Source organism: Rattus norvegicus, chromosome X, assembly GCF_021556685.1.
Source record: "Rattus norvegicus strain SHRSP/BbbUtx chromosome X, alternate assembly SHRSP_T2T, whole genome shotgun sequence".
Taxonomy (NCBI): domain Eukaryota; kingdom Metazoa; phylum Chordata; class Mammalia; order Rodentia; family Muridae; genus Rattus; species Rattus norvegicus.
The window spans coordinates 112,919,947-112,943,222 of NC_141554.1; the positions used below are offsets into that span (position 1 = coordinate 112,919,947).

The 23,276-nt window shown below is 44.1% G+C and overlaps 1 protein-coding gene across 4 annotated transcripts in view; it reads right to left on the reverse strand.

Annotated features, from left to right (window-relative positions):
* Tsc22d3 (TSC22 domain family, member 3) overlaps positions 1-22,442 on the reverse strand; it is a 59,975-nt gene extending 37,533 nt beyond the window's left edge. The window contains exons 1-2 of one of the 4 annotated variants that reach the window (NM_001400982.1): positions 22,371-22,442; positions 20,308-20,729 (exon numbers count right to left, since the gene is read on the reverse strand). In NM_001400982.1, the coding sequence (NP_001387911.1) occupies positions 20,308-20,624 (317 nt within the window). In that variant the 5' untranslated portion in view covers positions 20,625-20,729; positions 22,371-22,442. Of the gene's footprint in view, positions 1-20,307; positions 20,730-21,019; positions 21,195-21,416; positions 21,484-21,601; positions 21,718-22,370 lie in introns of those variants that run through there. The other 3 variants (XM_087600863.1, NM_001400983.1, XM_087600862.1) reach the window with 3 other exon arrangements.
* Between the last annotated feature and the right edge of the window lie 834 nt (positions 22,443-23,276).

Genomic DNA, 23,276 nt, shown 5'->3' on the forward strand with positions numbered 1-23,276 from the left:
GCCTCTAATTGCCACACAAAAAGCAGTCCAAAGCCTTGTTATCCTTTCTTCACTCACTGCTTAGCCAGTGGCAGGATACACTAAACCACATCAGTGGCTTTATTCACTGTGTGCTGAGCCAAAGGGAAGAGAACAGGGAGCTGGAAGAATGGACTCAAGGAAGGAAGGGAGAACGTGTCAATATGCTGGCCTTCTGAAGCACCCCTAATTCCCAATGAATGCACCACTGACTGCTAAATGTAGCAATACTGCCCCCGCCAATTCTTGCACTTCTGGGAGTCATTTCTCAGTTCACACTTCCCTCCTGTGACAGATACATAAATCCTTGAGCAAAGAGGCTACTATGCCCCTTCCTGTCTCTGACGTGATTTTCCTAAGATGGATTACACCACCTTCTGCAGACTCATGCAGGTCAAATGATCAGGCCAGGCATAGGAGTATAGCCACTGGGCTATGATGAGGATGGTGAAGGGGGCTATCAATTTCCTGAGAACTGCTTGGTCCTATCTCCCCAAAGCAAACTAAGTCCCAATAGGTAGATTCCTAAGATCTTTCTAGACAAAGTCGTGGGGGTAAACAGCCACATACTACATTCCAAAGACAAACAAATTATTTCTGTGTGCTAGAAAATCAACTTTCAAGTGTTTCTTGGTGGTATATGTATTTTGTGGTAAATACTTGGTCTCAGCTTCCTTTTTCCCTACATCCAGTTTCCTCTTGTTTTTATGCACTCCAAGGAAACTCATTTTCATATCAGCTCAAATAAGTAGAAAGGCACAAATACTAAACTATATGGAACTCATAGTGCACCTTTTTTCTTCCATATTAATCCTTTGTCACATATCCTACCTTAGTGATCCTGCCATGGGAAACTCAACCATGCTTCAGTATGGAAGTCAAGTAAAAGTATGTAATTTATCTTTTTCAAAATCATCCTTAATTTATATTCTACTTGGACCAATGTCAAAGCACTCCTAGGTTCCTAAAAATGAGCTACAGAATATGGGGATGGGCAACCTGAGATTTTGGAATTACTATGGATGAATCACAAAATGAATATAGTATAGATGTGTTGCTACCCATATAAAATTGGATATGGGTGGATAGCTAAAAACAGAAACAATAAATTGCTACTATATACTTTACTAATTTTAAAGGAAAGAGCATGATCCTAGATGATCTGAATATGAAGGTATGTAGAATCTTTGAGGTCACTTTCCTTCTATACTCCGTCATTAAGCTACTGATAAAATCCTACATAGCTCCAGTTTCCAGAAGGACAGTTAGTTGAGGGGCTTAGAGCAGGTGACTGGGCCTTCACAGGCCAGTTACTTTCAGTCATTTCCAAATCTGGCATCCTATAAGTGTAACTCATTGATCAAAAGTGAGATTGGGTTGACTATCTAAAAGTAAAGGTATTCATGCTATAATTTCAAACCTTTTTAAAAGATAGAATAAAATATCTATTGGAAAAGTTGGAAACTATATAAAGGATACAGAAATACAAGCTAGTTCAAAGTTTTTATTAAAAAGTAGATTTCATACTGTAAATCCAGCCAAGAACACAGGCTCCAGGGGTGAACCCATTACTATTATTTGTTTAAGTGGACATATCAAACTGCCATCTAAATTCATCTTTCTCTATCTATAGATTAGCGCAGCTCTCTGACTTCATCAGTGTTTCTTTGAGTAATGGATGGTGGCAAACAAAGTCATAACTGCTCAGAGAACAGAAAACAAAATTCGGTGGCATACTCAGGCTTAGAGATCATTGTGGAAGTTGGGTGCAGAAAGACTGAAAGAGCCAGATGTCAGGGATGACTAGGATAGTCAGTCTTCTTTAGATTTGTGGCTCCTAGTAGGTTGATCACATGTCATTAGATGGCCCTATCCCAGGAATAGGTATGTATCAGCACTAATTAGAGTGGATATGTGATTTTTGTTTTTCTAAAGTACACAAATATGGGGGAGAGTAAGGAGGGGGAGGATCTGGGAGGAGTTGGTGTAGATATGATCAAAATACATTGTATGAAATTAAAGAATTAATTTAAAATATAGAAAATGTATTTCACAAACTTATGAAAAAATCTAACAAAGACCATAAGTATGACTTAAACGTCAAGAGAACTGAAAACTTCTAGAACTAGTGGTAAAAATCTTAGAGAAGGGGTAGTTAACCACTAGAATGTATGAGCAAAGAAAATTGTAGTATTTCCTTGCTTGAATGTTTCTGAAGATCACTCAACTCTACTTGAGCTAGTTCAGGAGACCAGACACACAATTCTCCTGAATATAACCTAACCATAAGGAAATATATACCAAGTCCACAATCTTCATTGTTTCTGCTAACCTTATAATCTGCCAGGCAGGGCTCTGGGAGAAACTAGGATTAAACATCAGGTTCTGGGGTTGGGGATTTAGCTCAGTGGTAGAGCGCTTGCCTAGGAAGCGCAAGGCCCTGGGTTCGGTCCCCAGCTCCGAGAAAAAAAAAAAAAGAAAAAGAAAAAGAAAACATCAGGTTCTGTAAGCATCATGTTCTCTGTCTCAGGTGATTGAAAGGAGGAAGTGAACTAATTTATATACCCAGAGCCCATTACAGAATTTCAGCAGAAGTGAGAAGTCTCTCATTTAGTTTGATTTTATACACAATTCCCACAAGATCTTGTTCTAATTGTCCAAACAGTGCTAATCTATGCAAAATTGCTCAGTGACAGTTCCTGCTTTCCTGCAGTTTTGCACATTCAAAGAAATACTAATCTTTTGTCTTGCTTCCTGAAGACACCGATCTACAAGCCAGTGGGTAATACTGAGAGGAAATCAACAGAGGCAGGTGGGGACAGTCCCACCAGCTTTCCAATACTTGTTAGCCATATTTACCAAAGGGTGGTCAAGAAGGTGCTCACCATGAGTGAAAGGCCTACTGCTAATCTGGAGTCCTGAGTGTCATGGGGCAAAGCAGGACACCAATGATATAAAAATAGCAGGTTGATCTTATGCTTGGAATAAGGTTGTCAGGGTGATTTTGAGCCAGGTGCTTATGAAAAAGAAGACCTTAGGCCTTACTGTATGGCTGTTTTCTCCTGGGTTTTTTGCCACACATCTGATAAAGACAATGTGTAGTAGTACAATATTCTTAACTTATTTGTCTACTGTCATTATATTTTTCTCAAAACTAACCTTAAGCATATTAACCTTTTACAAATGCCTCATCCTTAGAAATAGTATTTCTGAAATCAGAGTGTACATACTAGCCATATTTACCTGCAATACATGCTATATCAATAGCTATACAAATAGAAAAACAGTCCTTATACCACCTAAATTCATCTTGCACACTACCAGTGTATGTTTACCACACTTGGAGAAACAGTGCTTTCTGTATCATGCACACAGATGGTTCCCATAGCCAACAAGCACTGCTTTATTTCTTTCTCCAAATGTAAAGCTGGTGGAGCTTTAGACGGCCTCAAATGGCCAGGATAGCATCCTAAGCCTGGCTCCCTCCCCCCTTCCTCTCAGAGCCAGTTATTATTTTTCTCCTTTCAGGTGACAGCCCTAGCTAAAGCTGAAGTTTGCAGCAGAACACAGGGCTCTTATTCCTGGTCAAGTGTTCCTTCCCTCGAGCTATTTCCCCTGCCCAGAATGCCACACTAGAAGTCACTTGACCAATACATTCCGTCGAGTGGATTTCCTCCACCTTGGTCCCAGGGGCTGTATAGGCTGGAGTGCCTCAAGCCCACATCAGTGGCTAATCTGCCCACCCATGTGCCATGTGGTACATATAGAGGCCCCATGAAGCACAAGATGCCCCTAGTTGGGAATACTGAAGCCAGAAACACCTCAGGCCCCTAGCCTGCTACCAGGGTGGTAAAGAAACAAAGGAGGCCTGCAGTAGGAACATTACTGGAAGGCCAAACTGTTCTGCGTGCAAGAAGGATGTATGCTGATTTGATTTAACAGATAGGCTGTATACCAAGCAAGTCTGATCAACAAGAGAATCGGCTTGTGCTGTGCTAGTGTTTGCTGCCCAAGGCCAGGCAGTGCCTCCACCTCTTAAAGATGATTTATTTGTAAGATTCTTGTTTGATTAGAGAGTTAAGGTCCTTTGGTGATTTATATGCCTCTTTGTGATGGCTAAACAATAATCACTCTTCCCTACCCCCTTCCTAATCTAACCTAAAACCTTTCAAGGAATTTAGAGAAGACCTGCTCTACGGGAGGCTGAGAGCTCTGACCACCTGGCTCCCCTACCTTCCAGAGCTCCCTAAATATACCACTCAGGTGGTACCTCCATCATATAGGGAGCATGAAATTCCTTTGGCAAAGAAAACCAGTTCAATTGAGGACCGAAGTCCTATAAGCATTAAAGACACATGCATACTAATCTCCTCTTAGGGAAAGTGGTAGCATAATCTACCTCTCTTTTTTTCTATTTGTTCCAAATTTCCTTCTCCCTTTCTCTAGCTCAAATTAATTTCTCTTTCCCTTAGTAAAACTCTCTTATTCTTTTTCTTCCCACAGTCCCTAAGTTGCCAGAAAGGATTGTATATTTTGCAGCTATTAAAAAACACATTGTTCTATGGAAATAAGATCCTTTCCAACCTTAGAAATCTATTAAGATTAATCTAGTGACCAGATATCAACCAAGAAATTATTAAAGAAATTAATTCAGCCAAGATGGGCAGAAGTATAGGCAAGTATAAAGGTGAGAGTGAGGGCAAAAAATGTGTGATTAATGGTTCTAGGGACGCAGACAAGTAGCTGGACAAGTTGAGGGAGGCTCCCGTTCTACTTACTACAGTTTTCCCAGCAGTGAAGAATAAAGAACTTGATAATATTAGAAACTTTAAACTATCATGCCTGTTATAATAAGGAACTCTTTGGTCGATAGTGAAATGTCTACTTCTATGACCTATAACTTTATAACCTTCTATGGCACTTAACTTATAACCCAGGACAGAATGACCAGTATTTAAGGAATCTGAACACAGTACCATGTTCTTAAACTCTAATACACCTAAAGCAGATAAGGTTTTGGCAGCTCAAGCTCAGCTACACACTGTGGAGGGGGTCTGTGTCTGTCTGTCTGTCTGTCTGTCTGTCTGTCTGTCTGTCTCTCTCTCTCTCTCTCTCTCTCTCTCTCTCTCTCTCTGTCATCTATTATCTTTTAGATTCTGTAAAGGGTCTGATTTGAGTCTTGCAACATGAGTCTGGTGACAGTTGTGGTTTGCCAAGAGTTCTGGATGTGAACAAATAACTGATTATTCCCTCCCTCCTGTTTAACCGAGAATTCCTTCAAAGCTACATAGGAAAAAAAACACAAGAAACACAATCTGGGTTCAGTATCTGCATTTTAGGATGGATGGTGCCACTGGGAGACATTTGGTTGAGTTATTTATTAGCAACTATACATCAAGGAGACCTCAAACACCCTACTTCCCATTACTTATAAACTTTCTTCAAGGCTAATTCTTCGACCTAAAAAAAAGAGTCAAAGCTAATATTCTGTTAAGCCTATATATTGGGGGTTGTAACTCCTATATTCATCACTTGTTTTCTCTCTTACCAACTCAATCCCTTGTGCTCCTTAAACATCATCCTAGCATTATGAGTGTACAACTTTTTCTACGACACAACCCTACATGTAGAAAGTTTACAAACATATTCTGCCCAAATATCTGAATTGAAAGAGGTCCTAGAGACTATCCTATCTCTCCCTCCCCAAGTGTACAAGGAGGGAAAGCAATCCATAGAAGGGCAGGGAGTTACTTACTCAAGCTCAATCATCAGATTGGTGGCAAAGTCTGGACTGGAACCCAGATCTTCTGGATCCAACTCTGACCCACTCTCTACTACTTCGAGCTGTAACTCCTCCAGGAATTGTGCCTCCTCCCCAGGCTCTGAGTCCTCCTCCATGAGCTGGTATTCCTCCAGCATTTTCACCTTCATTTCCCAGCTGCACAGGGAAACTTTGGTTTTATAGAGTTTTATTTTTCTTCCTCTGTCTCCTCTTGTTCTATCTCCTCTCACTCTCTCCCTGTAGCTTCCTGGCTAGGGTGGGAGCAACTGGAAAGTCTTGAGTAGACTCCAAACAAAAAGTGCTCAAGGAGCCTCAGGGCCAGCCTAAGCTGGCTCTGCTGTGAAAGCAGGAAGATGTACCCTGCCCTGAGTCCTGAGTGGCTTTGGGGGCTTTTGAGCTCTGAGGGAAAACTGGAGCTCCTGAGGCAAGTGCTGCCCTCAGGATCTTCTGTGGAGTTTGGGCCAGTTTCCTAAACTAACTCCCAGACTAAAGAGGAGGGCCGGATCCTCCCGGGGAACCCAGACAGAGGCTCTGCCAGCCAGCTCCTGTGGTTGGAACTTTCAAAAAGACCAATGTTTCAGCAACTGATTTCTTTTCCAAACTGAACAGCAAGCTTTTCTGTCCCCTTTGCATGACTGTGGCTGTGGCATACAGCCTCAGCCTCAACAGAAGTAGGATTCTAAGGCTGGGGCTCCCTAACACCCAAACCACTGGTCAAATCCATTAAATAAAATCAAATCTTAAAAACACGTTTTTGGCATTTGGTGGGTCTCAAACTGGTCTCCTGGCATGGAGATGTTGTGTACCTACTGGGATGGTATGTGCACAACCATCTAAAGATGAAAAGTTGGAAGATCATTGGATCAGAGAATCGGGAGATATAATTTCTTTATCCAGCTGTTCACTAATTGGCTGTTCAGTTTGAGGTGGGTACCACCCTGCTTGGAACCTCACATTTCTCCTTTATAGTAGGAGGAATCATACTAGATGATTAAGAAAGTCTCTACAGTTCTAAGCCTCTATGTTCTAAGGTACAGAAGATAGTATCAGCCAATCTTGGAAAGGAAGTTCAGGTCTCAAAGATGCTATCTATCCCCAGCCTCACAGTGCTCTGAACTCCATCGTAAATTGGCAGTAATGGCAGGAAGGCACCCTTGTGCGTGCGTGCATGCCGTGCATGTCCGCGCACAAATGTATTTAGGGGCTTACTCATCCCTAACCCCATGCTGCTGTCAGCAGGAGAGAAAACAGTATTCTTAGTCTTTTATATCTGAAGGTGAAGGAAGGCAGAAAGAGCAAGCCTTGCTAGAGAGAAAGCTTGACAGATTGAATTTCAGTTGTAGTTTTGGGCAAGAGAGGGTTTGTGACTGACAGTAGATGGGGAGGAGCCAAGGAGAGAAGGATTTAGGGAGAAAGGGAGGCAAGGATGTTCTATTATTATATATGGTGTGCCTAATGATAATGAAAGAATACTGGGATACTGGTGCCTTCTAGGACTATCTTTCCCTTAATTTCCCTAGTCATACTGCCACCAATTTTTACATGATGGCACCAAGGTCTTCTGGAAAAACTGACAAGTTCACAGTATGTTAGATGATTGTCCATAGTATGGAAAGCCCTTATGTCTCATGAACACACAATGCCTGAAGACATAGCACTTGGTTGTCCACTTTTGAAAAATGAGTAGTCCTTTAGATTTTTAGAAGGGCCAGAACCAATTAGTTTCTCAAGAAAAAGAACTACAAAAAGGGGCCCAACCTCTCTACAACTGTAAATCCCTAGGACCAAGCTACCTGCCCTTCAGCACTGGACCCATCATGCAGTCAAAACAAGGTAATTTTTAGCAAAGCTTTGAGGACAAAGCAATTTTAGAGACAAGGCTTTTTTGGGGGGTGGGGAAGCTTCCAGTGCAATTTTATTTTCTTTTTCTTTCTTTCTTTCTTTTCTTTTTTCTTATTTTGAGACAGTGTCTCATGTAATTCAAGCAGGTTCCGGATATATTACATAAATAAATGAGTATGACCTTGAACTTCTGATCTTCAGGCCTCCACCACCCAAGGGCTGCAATTGTAGGCATGTGCCACCATGACTATCCTATAAGCAAAGCTTTCATTATGTTAGTATTTTATTCACTTCATTAACCTTCATCCTGCTCATCTGACAGGTAATGAACTCTTCAAAGTCTTCAAAACACAGATTTTCAGTTGATGAGCCATTGTGTGACATCACTCTGCAAAATCAAGACTATGTGACCTCAGTAGTGAGAATATTTCCATGGAGAGGGTTGCTTTTATAAGGCTTCGATGAGATTCAAAATCCACCTTTGAGGGCATTACGGTGACTAGATTTTCTTTTTAGTTTTCTTGCTACTGATTTCGGCAAGACACGTTCACATGGGTCACTGCAGTTACTAAGGTCTTAAGAAGGGAGATTCTCTAGTCCCAGGTGAAGACCTCTTAGGCTGTGTTTTCCGGCTTCCTGCCCCTTTTCTGTGATCAAGCGCAGCAATATCTTCATTTGTGTATTTATTACTTGATACCTATCTATACTACTGAATTTTAAGTTTCCTGTGGCAGGAAATCTGGCATGTTTTGTTCTGTCTCCTTCCCACAAGCAGCTGGTATAGGTAGTCTTATTCTACTGTCTCCAGGATATAATGAGCTCCCAAATCATTAAGTTTAGGGGATAGGAGTGACCCATTGTTATTATTTTAGCTAGGGCCCTAACAGTTCCTTATTTCATTTCCATATACCACTCAGTCACACAAGAACATATGCTAGCTGTAATGACTTGCCTTTAATTAAAATGTAATTTTTGTTTTTACAAAGATTTATTTTTACTATTTTTAATTATGCATATGTGTGAGAGTGCAGGGTCCTATGGATTCCAGAGTTGTCCGATTGCCCTGAAACTGGTGATATAGGCCATTGCAAGCTGCCCAACGTGGGTGCTGAGAACTGAATCAGATCTGCTCTGCAAGAGCAGTACAAGCCTTTAATGGCCAAACTATCACTTCAGTCAAACATTCTTTTTATGAAATTGCCACGTTGTCATTCTGTATCATGTGCTTTCCTTTTCTTTGTAAGTTCTTGTTTCTAATCTCTTTACTTCCCTTAACTGTCTGTCCCTCTCTGCTATGGCCTTTATTAAACCATCCCTATCCACTGATAGTACTACATCTGTCCCATATTTTAAAATTATAAAATAATGCTTTTTGGTCATTTTGTCTAGCTTCTCTAGATGCATATAGTCAGGAAGTTCTCTTTTCTATCTAATTTCAGTTGTTCATGCTATAGTATAGGCCTGTTTCCTCTTATTCTGTCCCTAGTCAACATACCTGAGCTGTGACTTTTCTTATATTTTAAAACAACCTTCTGTCTTTTGATTATTCTCCACTATCCTGCCCGCCCTTAAACTCCTTTTATTTCAATGATCTTAGTTTCTTAGCTTTGCAAAACAGGTGCCTCCAATCCCAGGTTTACCTCTTGTTGGCTCTGCAAGTACTATATATATCCCAATCCTGACTCTTCACAATCAGATTTCCGTTGGATCCCACGGACCTTTTGGCTGTCACCTGCCTTTCCACTGCGATGAGGTCACTTCTCTCAAAAGGAAACTACTTGGGACCCTTTGGTTAGTTTCTGTGCTCTCTTAAGTTCCATAGTCTCCACTTCTCTTCTACATCCAAGTTATTATTTCGTTCAGCCTAGGCAAATATCTGATATTACCTTGGGCCCTAGAGAGGAGTGAAACCTGAACAGTAAGAATTATCCACAGTTCAGAAGAAGGCTCTGCTCTCAAAAAAAAGGAAGAAAAAAGAAATACCTCCCCTCAGTTGTTTGTTCCTTTGTTTTGGTTTTGTGTGTGGGGGGGGTTGTTTTGTTTTATTCTTTTGCTCCTGCTGCTGTTTAGTAAATAATTTACAAAAGCAAATTTTCCTCCCCACAGGCTACACCCACTTTATCACGGGTTCCTAGGGCTAGCCTTTACACATTTCCATACTGTCATTGACTATTTTTAGCAAAGGATGACATTAAATGCTAGTTACCTCATGGGCTTCAAACTTATCTCTTGTACTTGTCAGAATGTTGATATTCCTCCTGCTTTGGACTTGCTGGCCACTTGTGGCCTAGATATATTTCTAGAGGTGTGAAAACTATTTGCATGGTATAGCTTGAAGGGTTCCTAGAAAGTCTTTTGTCTGCACGTCTTCCTTTGGCCTGTGTCTGACAATGAGAATTTCAATACTACAGACTCCTTTCTTTAACACATAAGGACTTCCTTAGGAAGCCTTTGTTATACTCTTCCCTCTTGGTAGTTTGAAATTTGTACACTACCATTACCATCTGGTTTCTGTCTAACTCTCTCCAATAAGATCATGAATGGCTTTTATGTATTTCCCATTGTATCCTGAGTGTCTAGGCTCAGTGAGCCTAGAGTATGAAAGATATGCAATGAGCATTTCTTGTTGATGGAAATATTTCATGAACTTAAATATGAATTCTTCAGATCACTAGTAAGAAAGGACTGTGGGCACAAGTGTCCAGGACACTACTGGGGTAGAGAGCACTAGAAAATAAAGATGGAATACTGACCTTGAACAACATCTTACTTTCTCACTTGACCCAAGGCTGGTTCTTTTTGCTACTTTAGTTCCCTCTCCTCTCCTGCTAACTTGAAGTTTCCCACCTTTCTTAATCCCAATTCAATGGTCTTGACTTAGAGAGCATCTGAAAAGTTTGCTGAGATGTAAACAAGCCTAAAATGACACTCTACTGGGCCATCAGCCTCTTTTTCTCAGAAAGACAGGGGCAAATTTTGCACACACATGCACACATGAATGCATACATGGTAGTACCCTCCTTTTAAAGGGTCCTTGTAGAAATGAAAGCTGAGATCCAGATATGAAGCCACACCCCAGGTTTTCTTTCTGCGACTTACTCTCTACTGTATGACTAAACTTGGTTCCAGTGATCCTAAGACAGAAGTATCATCCTACTCTCATTTTCTAGATGCCTCTATCTGTGTGGGGATAGTCCAAGTTCCTGAGTAGAAGTCAGGCTTGTTTTGAGGCAAAAAAGAACAGTGAGGGAGAATGCCAAAGTAAGCCTTTCTCCCTTGTTCCTGAAGCTTGCTAACTCTGGTTTCAGGCCCAGGAAGGCTAAAAAGTCTTCCCACCCAGGCCAGCCCCTTCCTACCAGGATCCCTGCAGGGTTGGCAAGTTTCTCCTCTCCTCTCCCAACCAGAAAGTCTTACATCCATCCAGCCAGCCAGTAAACACCTGCCAAAGCCAACCCACTCGTTAAGGCTCTGCTGGAAGCTGCCGCCATAAAGAGACTCTCCCTTCCTAGTTTGCTTTGGCACAACCCAAGCTCTACTAAGCTTAAGACCTTTCTCTCAAGGAACATAGCCTTCACTCAGCTTTTAGAGGCTCACAACCTGCAACACTTCCTTGCCCTGAGTCCTTGGTGGCAGCTTCTTTACTCCCAATGGTCACAACCTCAGACCTGGCCTTGGCCTCTGACTTCCCTGTGTACTTTACCATGCCTTGCAGAGAAGATAGGAATTCAAGAAATCCATACTCAGAGCACAGTAAGTAGCAGGACATTGGTCAATAAATGGACTGATTAATATAGTGTTTGGTCACTCCATACAAGGCTGAATGAGATACTGCCATTATTCACTTCTCTGTGCACCCAAGCAGGCGGAGTATGTTGTCTTAAAACTGAGCAGTTCTTATGCTTTCCCCTTCCTTTTTTATTCCTTTCCCTTTCCCCTTACAACTAAGAACCATAAAGGCTGAGGGAAGAGGGAGGAGTGACAACTGTGGTAAGGGTTTACAGTTTTCCTTGATTCTGGATGTGATGTGCCTTTTTTTTTTTTTTTGGTTCTTTTTTTTTTTTTTTTTTGGTTCTTTTTTTCGGAGCTGGGGACCGAACCCAGGGCCTTGCGCTTCCTAGGCAAGCGCTCTACCACTGAGCTAAATCCCCAACCCCGTGATGTGCCTTGAGAACTTGAAATGCCTAGCTCTCTTGAGTCCTGTGATAATGGTCTTGTCCAAGAACTCATGAGTACTATCTCTGAACACAGCACGCTACTGATTTCCAAGCCACTTCAAAAAAACAAAATTTTGTTTCCCTCCTTCTCTCTTTTCCTTGGACTATAGAGCAGTCTCCTCAGCTAACCTCAGACTGTTAGCCACTTACCTGGTGGCAACATAATGGAACAGGCTGGGGCAAACACTGGGAGGAGAAGAGGAGGAGTTACTGACTTAGTCACACACTTTGAGCCAACGGAATATTACATTGGTGGGGATATATGTGTTGTATATAAACTTATTTTTTTAAAGAATGTCAGAATCTAGGAAACCTAATTTTACAAAGGCAGAGTTGTGCCAAGCTGGTAATGTAAGTTTCTAAATAGGCAAAAAGAAAACCTCCAAACAAAAACAAAACAAACAACAACACAAACAAACCAATAAACCTAAAAATCATTGTGAATTCAGGAAAACCTAGGAACTTTGAGGCTTTATGAGGAATGGACAGGAAACTGGCATGTGAGGGGCTTTTCTTTAAATGGTTCCTCTAGCTTGGGGCACACCTTTCTGCTTAAATGTCTATCCGACTAAGGTATCCAAAAAAGTTCCTGACCTGACAATAAGATAGAAAAGGCTTTTCTGAGACCCGTTCTGAAGCCCCTTCACATCATTCCTTTAGTAGTGCACTATTCAGAAAAAGTAGCAGTACCCCTCGGAAATGACTTCAGTAAACCCAAATCCATCCCAGCTTGCTTGTCTGTTTACATTTGCTTCTAAGTGTGGGAGTAAGGCGACTCACACCTTGACGTCTGGTATTTCCCTCTGAGCCAAATGTTTGCCTCACATAGGGAATAGTATGAGCTCCATTTAAACCTGAGGCTGCCTTCGGAATGCCTGGCCCTGGGGGAAGCCCACCACTGAGCAAGCAGAAGCTTGATGTCTCAGTAACCTGGCACTGTTACATAAGGCACTGCATGAGATATGAGTCAGGGCCCCGAGGCTGGCACAGGCCCAGCCCAGTTTGGAAAGTGAGGTTAAACAGCAGTGTAGGAGAGGTGCTAAGGGGCTAAGCTACATTGCAGCCACTGGATCTGTATTCCCTCCTCTCACTTCTCACTCCCCTTTCCTCAGGGATAGTTGGGAAAGTGGGAATCTCCACCAGACTTCTACATTGTAAGCAGTTGCTCGCCATCCCTTCTGAAGAGAAGACGAAAAAAGTATATTGACAACTCAAGGCTATTTTGTGATCAAATTCTTCCTTTTAGGAAGGTCAATATGATATTTAATAGGCAGGGGACTGATACAGGCTTGATCTATCTAAGAAATGTTACTCCCAAGAAAGGGATACAATAACATGCTTTGGCCATTACTGACCAAACCCGCTTCCAAGCCCTTGTTTTCTCTTGGACCAGTGTTTGCACACTGGAAAACTTCTCATTTACTCCTTTGTGTTGGTTGGGACCTTATACCTCTTACAGCACTTCTAAAAGTTCAATAGCTACTTAGGGGATGACTCCTAGCCAGAAGGTACAAGTGAGCTTACCTTGCCTGCTGATAAAAATCATCTCCTTCCTAAGATAACATTTGGAAAAGCTTGCTTTCTTCTCCTAGTTCATCCCTATTCCTATTCCTTAATTAAGGCAGTAACTTCCCAGTCTGATCCCTCACTGGATGAAGGTTGCTCAAGTTGGGATCTAGCCTTCAGTTCTTCCGTGGGGCTCCCACTAACCTATGTGATTGCATGGAGAAATTCCAAAGCTCTGGCAGAAAATGAAGCCCTAACCCTTGCCCCATTATTGCAGGCATTGGGACAGTACAGTATGTCCTGAGTCATCATTACTCTCTTCATCTAAAAAAGAAACTTCATCTTTCTGACCCTTGTGGTCATGGAATGCTCTCCCTTGAGTACACTGAGCACACAACGTGCCCCTCCAAATGAGCCCAAGCTTTGGCCTCTTTCAGCACACTGGTTTCTCAAGGGCTCAAAAGACTATTGCATGACACCAACCAATTTGTTATGTAAACTCAGCCAGCCATGGCAGATTACAGCTTTGCAGTTATCTTGAGGGATGCCTTACATAAGAGGAGAAAGTTCAGGTAGGAGCAGATTCACAATGAGCAAACACAGTCCAGTGACTACCACCACATACAAACATAGACTACCTCATTCCTCTGAAGCAATTCACAGTTGGGGGCTAGTATTTTGCTGTGCTCCATCATTCAGGTGGCCCAGAGACCCTGGAAACCTTGGCCAGACACATCCATCTTCATTTATTTAGAGGCCTTGGCCTTTAGGAGTAGTCTGGAAAGAAGCCAAAGCTACCTGGAATTGAGAGCTTGCCAGTTTATCTGGAAGTAAAAATATAAGCAAGGGAGTTAACTACCTCTTCAGGCAGGGAGGGAAAATAAGGTCACCCTGGAAAGAGTTATCTTCTAAGGTGTGGGCTCACATAGGTCCTCTCCAGGCTATACGGACAAGAAAATAAAATCAAGGCCCCATTTTGAACCTCTTTAAGAGCTGAACCTATCAGGCAGACTGCTTGTGCTCTCTGTTGCTCAGTGCCCCACATTGTAGTACCCCACCTAACCTGGTCTTTATGAATACAGCCCAGTTTCTCCACTTTGATTCTGTCAACTTGGCTTTTGTGTCCCATTCTCATTGAACTCTACTTTTTATGAACTGTTACCTTGTCCACAGAGATAAGGAACAATTCCACGAAAGGAAATAAATGACAAACAATGGCTGTAAATGAGTGATCACATTTTTTTGATGAAAAATAAGTGAAGAATGCCATTTCCAGGCATGTACCCCAAATAATCCCAAACAGCCACTGCAGCGCATACTTTTATAGTGCTCATAGCAGCATTCCTCAAAATGGCCACACAAAGTAGAAACAATCCATGTGTCTTCTGATAGATGGACGCATAAAAAATGCACTACAGGAATAAAATGGAATATTATTCAATGAAGTACTGTTACATGTTACAACATAAATCTTGAAAACATCACGTGAGTGATGACCACAAAGGATCCTATATTGCACAAATTCCACTTATAGGAGACATAGCAAGAATAGGCAAATCTATAGAGACAGAAAGCCCCAGGTTATTAGGAGCTGGGGAGAAGAGAGAATGGGATGTTATCACTTAGTGAGAACAATGGTTAAAATGGTAAATTTTAATAAGTATTGGACCAATATCCACACAAATATATGTGTATGCACACACACCATATATCACAGAGCTACTCAGGTACTGGCAGGGGTAACAGGGCACTAAACTTACTCATCAGCATATGGCATATGGATTGGCCTCAATATACTAACCTGCCAGCACACGAAATTCACATCTGTACCTTGGCAAAATGACAAGTTTTTTGTATGGTAGGGTTCTCATGAGGAATCCAAACCCTGAATCTTAAGCTCTCAAATGCATTTGTATTTTTAATGGAGGCTTTCCCTTAATTCAAGAGTGCCTATTCTTTGTCAGACTACTAGACACTTGGGAAATAGTTATTTTAATTTACTTTGGGCTAAGGAAGGACTTTCGAAGCATGATACCAAAACCAAAAATCACAAAGGTAAAGAATGACAGGCTTAACCACATAGAAACTCAAAACCTCTTTATGACAAAGAATTCTGTCTTTGAAATCAAATGGTAAATTAATTGACAAAGGGTTGCAATCTCTATCAGGGTTTCTCACAGTGTGGTCTACATACCACTGATGCTATGAGAGAGGATTTTAAGATGGTACAATGACAGTGTTGAATCTTAAATAGTGTGAAATTTTTCTTGAAAAAACAACCTGATCTCTAAATCTAACTCCTCCTCCATGCTAGTACATAACAGCTCAACAGAGAATATTAAATGAATTAGCATACATAAAGCTATCATAAATATTTCATATTTTCTGAAATTGTGTGTGAGAACCTGTTGGAGGCAGGTTAGCTTACAGGTAGATTCCTAGAAAAACTTTGGAGATAAAGAGAATCAAGACCCAGAGTATTTGGGAGCACACTGAGCAGATATGCTCTGGGCCCAAAGGTTGATTTAGTCAGGTGTGGTGGCTCATACCTCTAATCCCAGCACTTGAGGGGCAGATTTAGAAGGATTGCTTTGGACTATACTGAGTTCCAGGCCAGCCAAGTTCAGTCTGAGTTCCAAGTCATCTTGGGTTGTAGTGTGAGACTCTCAAAAAAAAATCTTAGAAATAAAACTGAGGTTATAAGAACAACAATCATAAAAACAGAATATTTGCCAGTTACCATGTCACTCTTCTTGACCTTAAAAGTCAGGTAATTAAACTCACTCAGCCTTTTAATTTAAATTAGTTCATTTTTTAAACACTGCATTTAAACTGAACAATTCAGATTAATTGCCCAGTGTACTCCACCTTTCTCCTAAACTTTCTAGTATTCAGAAGCATAGTTGAATAAATGAAGTCAAGTCTAATAATAGTGTGACCAACCATCCCAGTTTCCCTGAGACTGTCCCAGTTTGATCATCAGAGAGCCCTGTGTTCCACGCAAAACTGGAATAGTTGGACATTTTGACCATTTGTAAAGGTTCTAGAATCACAATTTTCTTTGCTTCGTATGTACGTACATACATACGTATGTATGTATGTATGTATGTATATGTTTTTCCACACAGGGTTTTTTTGTGTAGTATTGCTGACCTGGAACTCACTCTAGACTAGGCTGGCCTGTAAATCAAGAGATCCGCCTGCCTCTGCCTCTGCCTCCTGAGTGCTTTTTAAAGGAATGCATCACTACCATCCAGCAAAATTTTAGTGTTAGACTAAATTTTAGTGTTCTAAGCACCTCTTTAGTGTTAGTTTTGTTATTTATTTATTAGTTTTGTTTTTATTTATCTATTTATTTATTTTTAGTTTTTGAATATTTTTTCATTCAATAGACTCCAGAATCTATGATCTCAGTTGGAGTTTTGATATAGCTCTTTATTGAGAGACATGGGGCAAATTACTTAAGATTTCCAAGACTAATTTCCTTCTTTTAAAAATGAAAACCAAACAGAGCCTTGTGGCTTTAATCCCAGCACCCAAGAGACAAAGGCAGGGGAAACTTTTTACTTTGTCCTGGTCCACAAAGTGAGTTCCAGGACAGCCAGAGATGTTACATTGAGAAACCCTGTCTCGAAAAAACAAAACAAAACTGAAAATTGGGGTAATACCAGTTTTGTTGGATCACTATAAATACTAAATGAAACTATTAGATGCTGTTCTTGGTATACACTATAATTGAAGAAGAACTGTTAACTATTAATCCTTTATGATTATTAGTTACATTACATAAGATTGAAGGGATGGTGTTTAAAAATACATTTCGGGGTTGGGGATTTAGCTCAGTGGTAGAGCACTTGCCTAGCAAGTGCAAGGCCCTGGGTTCGGTCCCCAGCTCTGAAAAAAAAGAAAAGGAAAAAAAAATAAAAATACATTTCTTTTTCCCAAATAGCCTAGCAGTGCCATTTATACAGCAAAAGGCTGCATACTCATTCTCACTGATTTTTATATGTACAAACACTCCATCTGAACTTCTACCATACTATTAGTTACCACATGTGATTAAAACTGAAAAAGAAAATTCTACATTTAAACACTAGGAAGAATTTTCTAGCACATGGTTAAAGAGGTGGGGTTGGAGAGATGGTTGAGTAGTTAAGAGTGCTTGGTGTTCTTGCAGAGGATCGGAGTTTGGTTCCTAGCACCCACAGCAGGAAGCTCATGACCATCTGTAACTCCAGGGGTTCTGATATTCTCTCTGGCTTCCACGAGTATCTGCACAATTGTGTGAATGTGTGTGCGCGCACAAAAAATGCTAAAGTTGTGAAATCTTTACCCCAGAGTACACCAATTAAGTAGTTATCTGTAATCACTAGAATATAACATCTTTACTAAATAGTGGCTGCAAGACCAAGAAGAAAGCAAGCAAAGCACAGACCTACCCTCAGATTGCTTACATGCTTTGTTCCAAGAAAATCAAGGCCTAAGCTGGGAGATAGGGACAGATCAAAACACATGGACAGACATAAATCAAGAATATGACATGTCTTCTTCCCAAGAATGTTGGAGGCCTTGAAATAGCAGAAGAGGCTACAAGACAAGGGGCTGGAAGATTGGCTTCTCCACTAGATGTGGCCTTGAAAACTTAAAATGGGAAATACAGTCAGTCAGGGACTGAAATGTATTATTGTGAATTGGAACAGGAATAAAAATTATGGCTGAATTATACAGGAAGAAACCCATGGAATCAAACAAAGCAGCAAAGGAAATGTTCATATAGGAGGCTGTTCAGCCTAGACATTGGAGAAGCCCTATAGCCAGCAATAACAGGCTTCTAGTTCACAAAGAACATGTGCAAAGCCTAGACTGAATTTTGGATCTCCAATACCAATTAAGGAAAAGAGCGTTGTGTTGTCCTGTTAATTATGTCATTCCCTTCTGAGCTTCAATGAAGCCTAGTAGCCTTCTAGCTTGTTCTGCGATAGCATACTGACAGAATTCTTCTGGTCACAGGAATCATTGTCAGGTGCATATCCCCTAGTTTGTTCTTTTCCCTCATACATTGCCTTTAATATTCCTATTCAGTACCATTTCCGGGCTTGGCCAAGAACCAAGTACCCAAAACTGAAGTAGATGACAAAGGAAATCTTTCAAGAAACCCAATCGACCAGGACACTCCAGAGGTGTGACACAATGTGAAGGCTTGCAAAACTCAGCCTCCCACTTCACTCACCTAGGTCAGACCCTCCTAAGGCCTAGAAACAGAAATCACCCTTTCACTTCACCAAAGACCCAGAGGTGCCTCTGCTTTCCCAGTTGAAGCAAATGCAAAGGTTCTCTCTTCAGGTTTCTTCCCTCTCCCTCGCCTTTCCCACTCTCCAACTGAGCTGTGCCAGCAAGCAGATCATTACACACCAGTTAAGGATCGTGCTCTACAGGATCTCAGGGTCTGTGGGTTGAATACACTTGTAGTAATATTTGACCAGAAAGGAAGATTTTCTTCAAATGTGTTCTGTCTATAGCTTGGCTTTATTCTAGACCATGAAATAATTTAATCCCTAACGTGAAATAAGTGAGAAAATGCTTCAATGGCATTGCCTCAGAAATACGACTTGATATAACATTAAGCCTTGCTTGTCCCCACCAGAAATCAATGGGGCTGGAGTGAGGAGACAGTGGATTTGTCTTGGGAGACATTCTTGACAGTTCAGCAGAGTGCCTCCTGCATTTCTTGAGAGCCCTTACAATGTGCTATTTGAGTTCACTGCCATGAAGGTAAGGAACGAGTGCTCGGCATTTCTTATCACTTTGGGCACACTACCTGCCCACAACCTAGAATCTGAGAGATAGAAAGCACTGTGCAGAGAGCATGGAGGTCATATAACTTTCTCAGGCTCATACAAAAAGGTAGAAGCATAACTTGCACTACCACACAGGTCTCCCACAGCAGGGATGACGCTGTTACATAACCTGCTCCATTAAGCAAGAAAAAAAATCTACCTGTGTGCCCAAGCACACATGCAGACACATGCTCATATGCGCACGCGCGCGCACGCACACACACACACACACACACACACACACACACACACACACACACACGGTCTCTAAGAACATAAAACCCACAGAAGGTTTTCCGGAAGTCCTTGCCCCTAAATTATCTGAGTTCTAAGTCACTAATACCAGAGTAACTCGTTGTTGGAGACAACAGCTGCCCTGAGCATTCCCACTGTGTTTATTTCTTCCTTTTCCCCATTCTTGCCTTCCAGGTTTCCAGAAAATCTGAAACACACTCCAACACAGAGTCTACCTGTAGATGGATTCCTCCACTCTCCTGCCATAGAGAGGTCTTGAAGTGCTCAAAGTGATAATCCTAAACTATTTTTTTTTTCTGGGGTTGCTTTGCACTTGCATTCAGAATGGAAGGCCATAATCTACGAAGTGGGTCGGGTCCCCGCCTCCCCACAGGGTTCTGATTTTTCCCATCCCTCTAGCCTGATCTTTCCCCATCAGAAGCCCAACATGTTAACGACTTGTCCTAATTGTCAGTGCCACTCAGTAATTTAAGTCCTTCCAGTTTCAGTCCCACGGAGTTGGGTGAAACTCAAATTCTAAGAGAAGCCTATGGCAGAACTGTCTGAAGGACTATAGAAAGTGAAGGGTGCACCCACAGTTACTTCCAACCCCCACGGAGTCACTCCATCTTTTGGGCCCAAGGGTTTGCGAGCCTTTCCAGGCTCCATTCAAAACACACTTAGAGCTGCTAGAACGCTGTGAGCTCTGCGGGGCTCTAGGTAGCCAAGAGGGCCCTTCTGCCTCAGCCTAGGAGCCCGACTCCCCCCAACCCCCTTGCAAACTTGCTGGAGTGCCCCCCACCTCCTCCCTGCCCCAGTCACAGGTGAATATCCATCAGGGCCACTTTCGCAGCCGTTCTGGCCAGACACCCACCTGTGGAAGAAGAGCAGAATGGAGAGCATGGTCTGGTCGATGTTGCGGTTGCAGATGCCCTCATTGATCAGGTAGCAGGGGTCACGAAGCACGGGCTCCAGCGAATCCTGCCGCATTATGTTGTTGAGCTTGTCAGTGTTGAGGTTCTCGAAGACCAGCTTTTCCTGCAGCTGCCGAAAGTTGCTCACGGTGGGGCTGCCTGGGTTGTTTTCGCCGCTTCTCCCTTTCTGGAGATCGCAGCGGTTGGCCAGGTCCAGGCAGCAGTTGCAGCAGTCGAGGCCGACAGGTGAGCGGCACTCGATCTTGGGCTGGGCCATCTTCTGGGGCTCAGAGGCTGCCTGCTCAGGGACGTCAGGGGCGGCGGGCAGGTGCGCACCTGCGGAGTTGGCCTTTTCGGACTCCAGGGTGCCCGGCAAAACAAGCTGTGAGGACAGTTGGAAATTAGCGCCTAAAAAAAAAAAAGAGCCGGCCGCCCCGGGTCGGTTCGGGCCCCCTTCTGGTGGTAGCGCTCAGGGTGCGAAGAGAAACAGCTGGACAAACAGCTCCCAGCGGCTCCCGCGGGCTCACTTCCTCCTCCTCCCCCTGCTCGGGCAGCCCGGGCCGCCCCCCTCCCCCGCCCCGCTCCCCCTCCCCCGGAGCTCCCACGCGCGCGTGCCCCCCAACGCCAGCGCACTCCCAAGTTTCCCAAGTGCGAGCGTGGCTCCCGGCGGACCTGCAAGGCGGCAGGAAGGGCGAGCGGCCAGGGAGAGCCGCAGCGCGCCCTCAGCGGCAGCCCTGCTTCTCCGGCCCGCGGGCTCCGCGGATCGCGCGGTGGCGACAGCCCAGGGCGAGCGTACGAGCTACCCCCGAGCCTCAGAGTCCGCACCGGGCCGTGACAGCATGTAAATGAGCCCCGAGGGGCAGGCGGAGGACACGCCACCGCTGCCGCCGCCTCTGCCACCGCCGCCGCCTCCCTGGCCAGAGCTTGAGGGGGCCCCCTGGCGCGCGGAGTTCTCCTCCCTCAGCTCCCACACGGCCGGCCGGCCGTACGCCCGCCCGCGCTCCTGTGGAGCCCGCCTCGGCAGCTCCTCGCCGTGCGCGCCTCAGCGTTGGGTGCCTTTGGCGCTCACCGACTGAGCGGCTGGACGTCCAGGAGCGCGCGCCTTCTGCTCTCCGCGGCTCTTCTGTGTCTCTACCCCGGCGACAGGACTGTCTGTCTCCGCTCCGTCTGTCTCCTCTCCCTCAGTCTCTCGCTATCTCCCCGCCCCCCACCGCGCCCGAGACCCACGCAGCGCCAGCGCCCCCGCCCCCTCACCGCACGGGGTCTCGGGCTCTCCAGAGTGGGCCAAAGGTCGCAGGGGGGGCTGGCTCACAGGGTGTCCCCTGAGCGGCGCGCTCACGGCCTGCCCGGAGCCATGGAGCCAGCGAGCCAGCGGGCGGCCGTCCGAGCGGCCCTTTAAACCGCCGCCCGCCACGCAGCCCGGCTTTTTTTTTTTTTTTTTTTTTTCGGGAAGTGCCAAAAGAGGGAAGAGCCCTGGACTCAGTGGTAGCGCCGGCGGCGACAGCCCCCCAGAAAGTGCCAGAAAACAAGAACACCTGAGAAACGCCCCAACTCCAAACTCACAGAACCATGTCCCCTGAGCCCCGAGCCGCTCCTCCTCACTTGTCACCCCATCTCGAGCTCCGTCTCGTTTCCCGGGCTCAGCCCCGTGCCTCGTTCCACACCATCTCCTCAGGCCCCGCTGTCCGGGCTGCGGGCGTCCCCTGGGCCTGCCCCTTCTCCCTCGCCGCGCGTCTCCCGCTCTTCCCGCTATTTCTCTCATTTGGCGTTTTTTTCTAAGTTTCCTTACAGGTTTGGTCGGTTTGTTCCTTGCTTTCCCCCATCTTGTCCCCTTCCCGTCTTTCCCCGCTCCCCTCCATGTCTAGCCGCCCCTCGCCTCCATTTCTCCGCTCCTGCCTTGGCCCCCTCCCCTCTTATTTCCTTCATTTTATTTCTCTCCCCACACCTCGCGTCAGCACCCCCTCTTTCTCCTCACTCATTTTTACTGGTTTCTCTCCCCCAAACCCGTCCTCCCGCCCCTTACCTGCTACTTCAGGTGATCGGTCTCCGTCGATCTCTCCAGAGACTTCTCCAGCCGTCTGCACGCACGCAGAGCCAGAAGGGGAGTGATGCGTCTGTCCCGTAATGGCGGCGGAGGGATCTGGGAGAATAAACCCCGGGCGGAGGTATAGTGAAAGGGCACATATAGGGGCCACCCTGGGTTAATGCCCCTGCTGTCTGAGCTGCAGGGACGTCCAAGGTGACCAAGAAAGGCGACTTTTTACAGTATCTCAGAACTCAGAATGTGTTGAGTGTGGAACACTCATTTTTTTTGATTCTTGGGGAAATTAAAACCTGTTCACAAAATTCAGTTTTTGTATAAAACTCAAATAAATTTCTATTCATTCCTACTCCCTTCCAACCGCCCTCCACCCCCTTCATTCGCTTCATTCAAGAACCCAGGGCATTTGAAATAGAGCAGTATATGCTGCCATCTTCTGCCCAAAACCTGAACTATTTTCTGTCCCCATGTAAGGTTCCGCCGCTCAGCGGGACACTACAGGTGTCCCGCTCCCGGTGGAAGGATCCATTGGGATGCCAAGCAGGGGCAAGTGTCGCTCTGTTTCAAGAAAATTGAACTTCCAGTTGCCTGAACCCTGGTAAATGTGACTAAAGTAGTCCGAAATTTCCTAGCCGACCGTGGCGGAGCGCACTGATGATTCTAGCAACTCGCAAAGAAGCTGGCTTGCTAGAGTCAGGCCAGCCCGAACTAAACAGTGAGATCGATCATCTCAAAAAAATCCAGCCCATATAAAACGAGACTTCAAGCCACCTCTGAAATTAATTAGGAGCAAAATGCAGCCAACTAATTCCTGTTCCCCACTCCTTGGGGCTGTTACATGAAGCCAAAATATGGGTAATTGGGGAAGGCAGTACTCTATGCTATAGT